Below are 13102 nucleotides of genomic sequence, written 5' to 3' on the forward strand. Positions count from 1 at the left end.
AACTCTCTAGCGGTAGTATCTCAACAGGCGGCTGGTGCCCTGGCCAACCTACTACCTACCTACAGTTTAAGTACTTGGGGTCTGTTGTTGCAGCAAATGGTGGAGTGGAAGCAGATGTACGTCAGAGAGTGAATGAAGGTTGCAAAGTGTTGGGGGCAGTTAGGGGAGTAGTAAAAAATAGAGGGTTGGGCATGAATGTAAAGAGAGTTCTATATAAGAAAGTGATTGTACCAACTGTGATATATGGATCGGAGTTGTGGGGAATGAAAGTGACGGAGAGACAGAAATTGAATGTGTTTGAGATGAAGTGTCTAAGGAGTATGGCTGGTGTATCTCGAGTAGATAGGGTTAGAAACGAAGTGGCGAGGGTGAGAACTGGTGTAAGAAATGAGTTAGCAGCTAGAGTGGATATGAATGTGTTGAGGTGGTTTGGCCATGTTGAGAGAATGGAAAATGGTTGTCTGCTAAAGAAGGTGGTGAATGCAAGAGTTGATGGGAGAAGTACAAGAGGAAGGCCAAGGTTTGGGTGGATGGATGGAGTAAAGAAAGCTCTGGGTGATAGGAGGATAGATAGGAGAGAGGCAAGAGAGCATGCTAAGAATAGGAATGAATGGCGAGCGATTTTGACACAGTTCCGGTAGGCCCTGCTGCTTCCTCCGGTGCCTTAGATAACCGCGGAGGTAGCAGCCGTAGAGGATTCAGCGTTATGAAGCTTCATCTGTGGTGGATAGCGGGGGAGGGTGGGCTGTGGCACCCTAGCAGTACCAGCTGAACTCGGTTGAGTCCCTTGTCAGGCTGGGAGGAACGTAGAGAGGATAGGTCCCCTTTTATTATAATTTTTTTTTTTATTTTTGTTTCATTTGTTGATGTCAGCTAACCCCCAAAATTGAGGGAAGTGCCTTGGTATAGGCTGGGAGGAACGTAGAGAGGATAGGTCCCCTTTTATTATCATTTTTTTTTTTATTTTTGTTTCATTTGTTGATGTCGGCTAACCCCCAAAATTGGGGGAAGTGCCTTGGTATATGTATGTATATGTATGTATGTATGCATATGAAATATCTGTTTTGATGTTGTTACTGTTACTTAGACACTTTGTCTTTACAAAAGTTTGACTTCCATACGTTGTCTTTTCGACATTTTGACTTCCATACATTGTCTTTTCGACATATTGACACTTCCACACTATCTTATCGACATTTGGCTCTTCAACACTGTCTTTTCTACATTTTGACACTTTGAAACTTCATCTTTTCATCAGTTTCAACAGTTTGACACCTTTATGACATTTTGAGTCTCCCATACTTTGTCTTTTTGACATTTTGACACCAACAGTTTGTCTTTTGGGCATTTTGCTACTCCACACTGTCTTTTCGACATTTTGACACTGACTTTTCAACACTCTATCTTTAAGACAGTTTGACACTGTCTTTTCGACATTCTAACACTTCGACACTGTTTTTTCGACAGTTTGACTCTTCCATTCTTTGTCTTTTCTACATTTTGACACTTCAACACTTCATCTTTGAGACAGTTCGACATTTCCATACTTTGTCTTTTTGACATTTTGACACGTCAGCACTTTGTCTTTTCAGCATTTGGCTCTTCCACAATTTGTCTTTTCGACATTTTGACACTTCTGCACTATCTTTTCAACAGTTTGATACTTTCTTTTTGACATTTTTACTCTTCCATACATTGTCTTTTCCAAAATTTGGCCCTTCGACACTTTCTTTTCAACATTTTGGCACTTCGACACTTTGTCTTTTCAACATTTTGGCACTTCGACACTTTGTCTTTTCGAAATTTTGGCCCTTCGACACTTGGTCTTTTCGAAATTTTGGCACTTCGACACTTTGTCTTTTCAACATTTTGGCACTTCGACACTTTGTCTTTTCAAAATTTTGGCCCTTCGACACTTTGTCTTTTCAACATTTTGGCACTTCAACACTTTGTCTTTTCAAAATTTTGGCCCTTCGACACTTTGTCTTTTCAACACTTTGTCTTTTGGGCATTTGGCTCCTCCACATTTTGTCTTTTCGACATTTTGACACATTTTGGGCCTTCGACACTTTGTCTTTTCGAAATTTTGGCCCTTCGACACTTTGTCTCTTCAACATTTTGGCCCTTCGACACTTTGTCTTTTCGAAATTTTGGCCCTTCGACACTTTGTCTGTTCAACATTTTGGCCCTTCGACACTTTGTCTTTTGGGCATTTGGCTCCTCCACATTTTGTCTTTTCGGCATATTGACACATTGTCTTATCAACATTTTGACACCTTGACATTTTCTTTTCGACACTGACACTCCGACACTTTGTCTTTTCGACATTTTGATACTTTGCTTTTCGACATTGTGACACTTATAGCAGCTTGCTTTTCCAACTAGGGTTATAGCCTAGCTTTTAATATTAATCATCATCACATTTATCATCTCCTACGCCTATAGACGCAAAGGGCCTCGGTTAGATTTCGACAGTCGTCTCTATCTTGAGCTTTTAATTCAATACTTCTCCATTCATTATCATCTACTTCACACTTCATAGTCCTCAGCCATGAAGGTCTGGGCCTTTCAACTCTTCTAATGCCTTGTGGAGCTCAGTTGAAAGTTTGGTGAACTAATCTCTCTTGGGGGGAGGGGTGCGAAGAGCATGCCCAAACCATCTCCATCTACCCCTCACCATGATCTTATCCACATATAGCACTTAAGTAAGCTCTCTTCTAGTGGCTTATCATTTGATAGCAGCATCATCATCATCATCTACACTATAGATGCAAAGCGCCTCGGTTAGATTTCGACAGTCATCTCGATCTTGAGCTTTGAAATCAATACTTCTCTGCTCATCATCTCCTGCTTCACGTTTCATAGCCTTCAAATAGTGACATGTGAGTTTGTGATATTTGTTTGTAGAGCATAAACGTGGGGCACTGGGTTGGAACGCTGTTCATGATATCTCAAAGCAAGTATGTCGGACCGCCAGTCATCAGTTCGTTGACAAGATGTCGTTACCAATTTGCTATTTATTGTACGAATGCCTCACCTGCCAGTATAAATGAGTCAATATGATGCATGTTGTGAATACCAAGGTCTACAGTATATATGTATATAGATCTTGGTGTATACATATATACACACTATATATATATATATATATATATATATATATATATATATATATATATATATATATATATATATATATATATATCTATCTATATATATATATATATATCTATATATATATATATATATATATATATATATATATATATGTGTATATATATATATATATATATATATATATATATATATATATATATATATATATATATATATTTTAGGTATGAGGTTAAGTTGATATAACTTGTTTTCCATTATTATTGTGGTTTATGCCTTGCATTAACATACAATACTCTTGCACATTGAAATAAATTATAGTTTTGCAACTTAGTTACATTTTATCTTTTTTGAAAATCAACTTAGTATGTAGACAAAATGTCCTCAATTTAGCTATATGATCAATCTTCTGAAAGTGGCTTGTACTAATCTTCCTCGACACTTTTTCACTACGATAAATACTAAACTTTAAAAAAATGCTAGCGCTGCCTGCCCCTCCCTGGTTCTAACTTGATAGAGATGGGTTTTAGGCACTGATCGTATGTATATATGGTCAGTCTCTAGGCCATTGTCCTGCTAGCTAGGACATTGTCACTGTCTCTTGTCTCTACCATTCATGAGCGGCCTACAGTGTGGAACATACCCGGGTGCAATAGAGTGTTTTCATTCTGAAATCCAGTACATACTATCAAAGGCACCAGGTATATGGTCAGACTCTAGGCCATTGTCCTGCTAGCTAGGGCAATGTCACTGTCCTTGCCCTCTGCCATTCATGAGCAGAGGCAAGGAATCTACCCAGGTGTAATAGTGATTTGATTCATAAATCCAGTTTTTTTTATCAAAAGCAGCATACTTACTGAAAATTAGGTATAGTTTTTCGTGTTACTGTACCTTATAACCAAACAAATTTAGATGAAAATCATTATTTTATCTCACTTTCTAGAATTCTGCATTACAGATAAATTTAATTAGACCTTCATCCATGTCAGTATGCTACCTTGTTCATTATTTTTTAACAAGATATATGTTGTACCTACATGTAGTCATTTGTATATTCTATGAATTTTCGTTTTACAGTGTTGTACCAAAATGCTACATACATTTGTTTGTTGCAGATTCACCGCCAAAAGCCATGTCCCTGCTTGATATTTCCAAAACTCCTTCGGGGCTGGACCGTCAGACATGGAGAGCCAGTTTCCTCGAAAGGTGGAGATTGCAGGGTGTGAGACAAAACTTGGATATGAAGCACTTTGATCCTTTTGCAGCGTATCAAAGACAAAATTCTAAACAAGGAACGAGTGATGGTAAAAATAAAACATGCCTCATGAAGAAAAAATTTCTTTCAGCACCTATACTTGAGGAGAATAGAAACTTCATCAATCATGGAGCTGTGGAAGGTGAAAATGAACTCTGCAATGGAAACCTCTATTCACCAATGGCTGATTTTAAAGACGACTCAGATACGCAAAATGCAGAAATATTTAAAAGGGCTGTGGAAGGTGAGAATAAACTCTGCAATAGAGAGTCCAACTTACCAACGACTAATTTTGAAGATGATTTAGATACGCAAGATCAAGCAATAATCAAGATTGAAGAATTTGAGGATGACTCTGAAATGAATTATCAAAGTGATAACCTCTCCACATCGAAAAGTAGACCTACCTCAGTTGATGGGATAGGCAATTCAAAAGAAATATCTCACAGCAGTAATACTGCTGTCTACACAGTTCAGTCCCCTTGCAAAAAAATTAACATGTCTCGGTCACCTTTTGAAGGTGTAAACAATTTGCAATCATCTCTTACAGATGTAAACCAATTCCAGACATCTTTTAAAGATATAAAGAGACCGAGACTATCCCTTGGAAAAATTCCAAAGACTTCAAAATGTTTCTGCTGTCAGAGAAACGTGAAAGAGGACCACTTTCCTGAGCATCTGTTCTTTGGCGAGGCAAAATGTTCAAAATGTAAGAGTTACTTTAGAAACTGCCAGATCTTTTCGGCATGGGCATCAAAATACGCCTTCGAATATGTAAAATGTGACCACAATTTTGTGTTTGTGAATGATCCTTTCGTTTATATCACGGAGAACCTCTCTCTTGGCGAGGCTGAGCATGGCCTACAAAACGAGGAGCTTCTAAGTGCATTGGAAAAGTATATTTGCAAAATAACATCTTTGGAAAGCAGATTTCCATGGAAGTATGCCATAAACAAGTGCAGGTATCACATAGCTTTACAAAGGCATAAAAATATGCATACTTCTAACAATGCTCAGAGTGATCTGGGAGATTCAAGAAATGTCAGTGAATACAGAGAAGCAGAATATTCTAAATATTCAGGTTATACTGAAGCTGATTCACGAGATTCATCACAGATATCTAGAGGGACTGAAGAGGTGGATGACAAGGGAAAAGATTATTTTACTTTGATCGAAAGAAATGGGTTTTCTGAACTGACAGGCGAAGGGAAATCAAACATTTCTGGAGGCTTCGAGGATGAACGTTCTCAAAACACCAAGGAATGTTCAACTCCGAAAAGGGCTGAAGTGACATGTTCTCAATTTCCCCATGCCAGCTACAATGGAGATACAAATCATCAACTCTCCGATGAATCCCTACTTTCTTGTATGATTGGAACCAGCAAAGGCCTTGAGGAATCTCTGCCAAACCAAATAGGTCTTAAAAATGGTACCCATGAGATATCGAGCCACAAAACGAGTCATCACAGCAAAGATAAAGTTTGTTCTAAAAAACGAAAGAATAAACAAAACAGTACCACTGAAAAACCTTTTCTCAAAATCGACACTTACATGTCGCTGAGCATGGTGGAACAGCCTTCTGATGGTTTCTATTTTATAACCCAATCACCTATTGAGGAGTGTCCAAACTGTTACTGCATATTGTGTCCCTCAAGATGTACAGTAAATTGCAAAACATTCCTGATTACATTCATTTGTCCTGATTGTGATCTAGTTATATACATAGCAAATGACGATACTATTATTCTTACAGAGGAGGTTGATAACTCTGCGGGCGGATTATTGAATTAAAGTGTTCCATGTATTAGTGACACACATGTTACAAAATCTGTTTCACATAAAAAATAAAACTAATATTACTTTCCTTTCTAAAGTCATATTTTTATTTTTCAGAAATTTTGTATCTACAGTAAATAAAAGTTGAAGCTTTTGGTGTTATCAATAACCTTAACAATCTTAACACAAAAAAAAATCTAAAAAATTGTGAATCTTGAGTTAGTTTTATTGACCTTGGTTTATTATTAACTTTGAGGAAAACATTTAACAAAGAGAAATAATGTTTCAGAGGTCACGACATGTCAGGGAGGTGAATTCTTAAGCTGTTCCAGTTAATTGACAAGATGTGCGCTTGAAGTCCAAGCTTATAATTTAAGGTTATCATTTAACACCTCAATCTATTGTAAACAAATTCACCCAATTACCTTGTTGAGGGGATGAATAAATTTCCCCAAATCTTACTACCTGCACAATACAATAGTAATAACTTGATGTAGAGCACGTCGTTAATTCGTTCCCGATGGTAGGACTTATATCGAAAACTATCTATTACAAAACCAATTTTATCCATTGGAAATATAATTCCTTCCGGAATTGATAAAATAATCTAGCCATTACTTATTAGCCTCATAGCTAGTGCAGTGGTAACGTATTTACCTAGCATTCGCATGGCACCAGATCGATCCTCGCCCAGGATCGTGAGTTGAAGCTGTTTACTGGGGAGACCACTGCTGTAGGCACCACAGTGGGAGAATGGGCTTGCCCAACTGACGATCTGGTGAGCATCTATTCTGATGAAACTAGAACTGAAACCAGACACCTTTAAATATATACGATACAGTCTGCCCTCCTTATTCGCGGATCCACCAACCGCAGATTCAGTCGAGTCCGGTTGAGCAATTGGGATTACTATCTATTCTCCCAGAGCTAAAGGAAAGTCCCCATCCTAACTCGGATACTCCTGGTTTTAAAGACGAGGATAATCATCTGTTACATTACTTATGAAAATGTTGTAATTCTATATATTTAGTGTTTTTATTATTATTACTAAGCTATAACCCTAGTTGGAAAAGCAAGATGCTATAAGCCCAAGGGCTTCAACAGGGAAAAATAGCCTAGTGAGGAAAGGAAACAAGGAAATACATAAACTACAAGATAAGTGATGAACTAAAATAAAATATTTCAGGAATAGTAACAACATTAACATGGATCTTACATATATAAACTATAAAAACTTAAAAAAACAAAAGGAAGAGAAATAAGATAGAATAGTGACCCTGAGTGTACCCTCAAGCAAACTGAACTCCACCCAAAGGCAGTGGATGACTGGGGTTCGAGTCCCGCTCAAACTCGATAGTTTCTTTGGTCGCTGCAACCTCGCCATCCTTGTGAGCTAAGGATGGGGAGTTTGGGGGAGCCTATAGGTCCATCTGTTGAGGCACCAGCAGCCATTGTCTGGCCCCCCTTAGTCCTAGCTTCAGTGGAGAGCGGGCTTGGGCGCTGATCATATGTATATATGGTCAGTCTCTAGGGCATTGTCCTGCTCGATAGGGCAATGTCACTATCCCTTGCCCCTGCCATTCATGAATGGCCTTTAAAGCCTTTGAAAAGGTTTTAATATAGCTAATCATATTTATGAAATAAGGTGATTATTAACTATAAAAAAAAGTGACTATAAACAACTAGATATGTGTATATAGTATAAGTAAAATAATGATCAATAAAACCTTGAATATCAATTCATCAATGAACAAATAGTTATTGGATAAATTACTTAAGATCATATGGTATAACCTTTATGAAGCCATTTTATGTATTTGTGTATAGAGTCCTTTCAATGACGTCACTAGGAATCGCCGGCGGCCATGCTGGAGGACATACAAAGCGAAAACATGGCGGCTGCTACAGCGAATATGGACAATGAGAGCGACTTTGTCAAACAATTGTCGGGTGATGATAAGCGTTTTTACAAGCAGAAACTCTATCTAATTGATGGCACATGCAATTCAGATGCTTTTTAAACATACGAAGGCAGAACATGAGTGGGCATACACTTCCACTGTATAATCCGCTTCCAGAATTTGTTGTTTTTCCCTTTAATGCTTTTAAGTCCAAAATTAGATAAACACTGGGCCAATGAAGAGAGTGTTTATAATTATAAAGCTAATATTGATCATTTAGCCTAACCTTGTGTATTATAATTTTTGATTGTCAAAATGTATGTAAAAGTTTTGCATTATAATGTCAAATCTTTATCAGTACATGCCTAACCATTGTGTTTGTGTTTGGTTACAAATGCTATAATTTCTTATATACATATAAACATATGATGGACAAACTCTATTGTAATTCTCTTGGATGATCGTTTTGCCTCCTTGCAATTAAATGCACAAGTTTAATTATTTTTTCGATGTTTCATATATAAGCTGAAGACCCCTTCGGGTTACACCAGCTTTCAGATATTATTATTATTATTATTATTATTATTTATAATCAATGTTTATTCATCACATAGGCCTGTATGTCTGCACAATTTAATACACAAATTAAAATAAATATAAATATACACTTAATTATATATAAGCATGAGCACCTTGACGAAATAGAGACCTAGGTAAGTAGCCTTTGTTAATAATATAGCCAATATGGGCACTTTTAATTTTTGTTTTGAAAATCTGAGATGCCCCTTTTGAAGTTTAAAAATTGAGATGCCCCCTCCCCCACACACACTACACACTGAGTGACTGAACTGACGATGATACTTGTGAAGTCACCCATGCGATCAGATATAGCATGTTTACACAGGAATAAAGATACTTTTAGGGCCTAGCCGAGACTGACTTGATATGAAATGATCAGAACAGATACGTGCGTAGGGTAGTGAGGATTCACGTAGATCAGGCCGTGATATTCTGGTCAACCACAAGTCACGTCTGCGTTTGGATAATTCTTCTGTATCTTTGTCCTGATTCTGAATAACTGCCGGTATGCGGTAGAAACTCTTGTCATCTCTTTGTCCTCGATTCCCACAGCCAACAATAGCGCAAAAACTGGGCAGTGTGTGAATGTGAATGTAATGAGATGGCTAACTATTCAACAGTTCAACCACAGCCATTCACTGAACGCGTCTATGTTTGTCCTCCAAGATGGCAGACCGGAAGTTTGATGACGTATAATGAAAGGACTCTATTACGCATAGCCTTGACTCTAATAAGAAAATATTTTAGTTCCACATAAACTATAATAATAATAATAATAATAATAATAATAATAATAATAATAATAATAATAATAATAATAATAATAATAATAATAATACTTTAGGCTCGCATGAACTATAATAATAATAATAATAATAAAATACTTTAATCCAGCATAAACTATAATAATAATAATAATAATAATACGTTTTCTATGAATTATAAGTCAGTTAAAAAGAAAACTGAGCACCCAGGAGCTTTGGTTAGTTGAAAAAAAGCTAATTAAGTGCACTATTATTATTATTATTATTATTATTATTATTATTATTATTTGCTAAAGTACAACCCTAGCTGGAAAAGCAGAATGCTATAAGCCCTAGGCCTCCAACAAGGAAAATAGCCCAGAGAGGAAACGAAATAAGGAAAAATAAAATATTTCAAGAACAGTAACATTAAAATAAACAATTCCTATATAAACTATAAAAACTTTAACAAAAGAGGAGGAAGAGAAATAAGATATGCTAGTGTGCCCGAGTGTACCCTCAAGCAAGAGAACTCTAAGCCAAGACAGTGGAAGACCATGAGAGAGAGAGAGAGAGAGAGAGAGAGAGAGAGAGAGAGAGAGAGAGAGAGAGAGAGAGAGAGAGTGTGTGTGTGTGTGTTTCTGTTGAGGATATTTCTTGCTCCAAGCCAAGTCTTCTCCCCTGTCAATAACGTGTGGTCAGGACAGAGCTGCAGGCGAAGGTGTAGCAGTCCATTAGAGAGAGAGAGAGAGAGAGAGAGAGAGAGAGAGAGAGAGAGAGAGAGAGAGAGAGAGAGAGAGAGAGAGAGTTAAGTGTTAGCTAGGGTCTCCAAATTCAATATGCGTATTATGGCAGTCACCAGATTTTTCGTGAAGAGGAGTTTCATTATTATTATTATCATTATTATTATTATTAGCTAAGCTACAACCCTAGCTAGAAAAGCAGGATACTATAAGCCCAAAGGCTCCAACAGCGAATAATATCTCAGTGAGGAAAATAAATAAGAAAATAAACTACAAGCGAAGTAATGAGGAATTAAAATGAAAATTTTTAAAAAACAATAACAACATTAAAACAGATATTTCATATATTAACTATAGCTCAGACCTAATAATAGGTAATTAATCTCCAAGGAGACTTGATACAAATCTATAAAGTTGACTATACTCAATTTTTTTAATGGGGCACATTTGCACTGACTGGCAAAGGTGTCATTTTAGCTCGTTAAAGTTTAATAATAGTTGATTGGTTGGACAAAATAATTCTAACCAATCAGCTAGTAGGAAACTTTTCAGAGTTAAAAGGGCACACTGACTAGCAGGGTTGCCCTTTTAGCTCGGAAAAGTTTCCTAATAGCTGTTTGGTTGGGCAAAATAATTCTAACCAATCAGCTAGTAGGAAACTTTTCAGAGTTAAAAGGGCACACTGACTAGCAGGGTTGCCCTTTTAGCTCGGAAAAGTTTCCTAATAGTTGATTGGTTGGACAAAATAATTCTAACCAATCAGCTAGTAGGAAACTTTTCAGAGCTAAAAGGGTACTCCCGGCAAGTCAATGCAAATACGCCTAATTACAAAAAATATTATAGCTGTGCATGGTTAGTTGACACACATAGTGGCCTTCCACTATCTTGGATGAAAGTTCTCTTGCTTGAGGGTACACTCGAGCACACTATTCTATCTTATTTCTCTTTTTCTTAATTTTTTTCGTGTTTTTATAGTTTATATATGATAGATTCATTCTAATCTTGTTACTGTTCTAAAAATATTTTAATTTAATTGTTAATTAGTTCTCTTTTAATTTGTTCATTTCCTTGTTTCCCTCACTGGGCTATTTTTCCTGTTGGAGCCCTTGGGATTATGTCATCCTCCGTTTCTAACTAGGCTTGTAGCTTAGCTCGTAATAATAACAACAACAACAACAACAACAACAATAATAATAATAATAATAATAATATAAAAACTCGTAAATATAGCAATGCCTAACTTTCATGATGTGAAATACAAAATAAGAACAAAACCTTGGAAACATATTACAATACAAAACATATCAGCTCCTTGGTTCATGTATCCTTGTTCACAAATTTACACACCAGCCCATTGGTTCATGTATCCTTTGTTCATAAAATTACATATCAGCCCCTTGGTTCATGTATCCTTGTTCACAAAGTTACATACCAAACCCTTGGTTCATGTATCCTTTGTTCATAAAATTACATATCAGCCCCTTGTTTCATGTATCCTTGTTCACAAAGTTACATACCAAACCCTTGGTTCATGTATCCTTTGTTCACAAAGTTACATATTAGCCTCTTAGTTCATGTATCCTTTGTTCACAAAATTACATATCAGCCCCTTGGTTCATGTATCTTTTGTTCACAAAATTACATATTCGCCCGTTGGTTCATGTATCCTTGTTCACAAAGTTACGTACCAGCCCTTGGTTCATATATCCTTTGTTAACAAAGTTACATATCAGCCCCTTGGTTCATGTATCCTTTGTTCACAAAGTTACATATTAGCCCCTTGGTTCACGTATCCTTTTTCACAAAGTTACATACCAGCCCTTGGTTCATGTATCCTTTGGTAACAAAGTTACATACCAGCCCCTTGGTTCATGTATCATTTGTTCACAAAGTTACATACTAGCCGTTTAGTTCCTGTATCCTTTGGTCAAAAAGTTACATACCAGCCCTTTGTTCATGTATCCTTAGTTACAAATTTACATATCAACCCGTCGCTTCATGTACCCTTTGTTCACAAAGTTACATACCAGACCCTTGGTTCATGTATCCTTTGTTCACAAGTTACATACTGACCCTTTGGTTCATGTATCCTTTGTTCACAAAGTTACATACCAAACCCTTGTTTCGTGTATCCTTTGTTCACAAAGTTACATACTGTCAGACAGATGCTTATTTTTGGATAAATTTCATATGCAGAAGGTTTATGTATATTATTGATGCCTTTATTTGTGGGTTTTATTAATTAATAAGAAATGGGGAGACAAATGCAGTTAGTAGTAATTGTAAAGATATAGAAAGAATTGTGGAGAGACAGGAGAGTGAACGAGAGTTAGGTAGGATGTTTTCAACTAATTTCGCTGACTCCAGGGTTCTTTCCCGTAAACAACTCCCCGAACGACAGGATCCGTTCTTGAATGTCGAACGGAACATAGACGAGTGAGACGTGAAAGCCGGGAAAAAGTCACGTGATTAAGGATAGCTTGACACGCCCAGGACGACCATATATAAGCAACGAGAAGACGGCATCTCGCTCTCTTCCTAGTAGCCTAGTCGCTCTGTATAATAGGTCTAAAGACCTACTTAACCTGCCGGGTCTCCTTGACGAACAACATGTGGCGGCTGCCTATACCAAACTGAGGGACGGCGATTACTCAGAATCCTATAGCAGCCGAGAAATTACAGGGGAACATTTACCCCTGAAAACGAAGGACGACGAACAAAGTTACTACGCCCGCACCTGATTGACTGTGAGTCTGTTTGGCGAGACGTCCCAGAGCGACCGAGAGGCGTGACGTCCCAGAGTGACCAAGGCGTGTCTAGAACTTCGCGCCACCCTTCCCAACACCTGACGAAGGCTCATACTTCAGCGACGACAGTAGGCCTATGATTGACGCGTAGGCCTAACTAAACCAGGATTCATCAAATTCTTCAGCCAGTGTCAAGACGTCTGAATTCATCCCAAAGTGTTAATGTAGAAACCATGTTTTTCTT

General features: G+C 37.3%; 1 protein-coding gene across 1 annotated transcript in view; it reads left to right on the top strand.

Annotated features, from left to right (window-relative positions):
- The window catches only part of LOC137642365 (uncharacterized), an 8883-nt gene extending 2528 nt beyond the window's left edge, over positions 1-6355 (top strand). The window contains exon 2 of the mRNA XM_068374858.1: positions 4230-6355. Coding sequence (XP_068230959.1) covers positions 4247-6160 — 1914 coding nt within the window. The 5' untranslated portion in view covers positions 4230-4246 and the 3' untranslated portion in view covers positions 6161-6355. The remainder of the gene's footprint in view (positions 1-4229) is intronic.
- The last annotated feature ends 6747 nt before the right edge of the window (positions 6356-13102 follow it).

Source organism: Palaemon carinicauda, chromosome 6, assembly GCF_036898095.1.
Source record: "Palaemon carinicauda isolate YSFRI2023 chromosome 6, ASM3689809v2, whole genome shotgun sequence".
Lineage (NCBI taxonomy): Eukaryota > Metazoa > Arthropoda > Malacostraca > Decapoda > Palaemonidae > Palaemon > Palaemon carinicauda.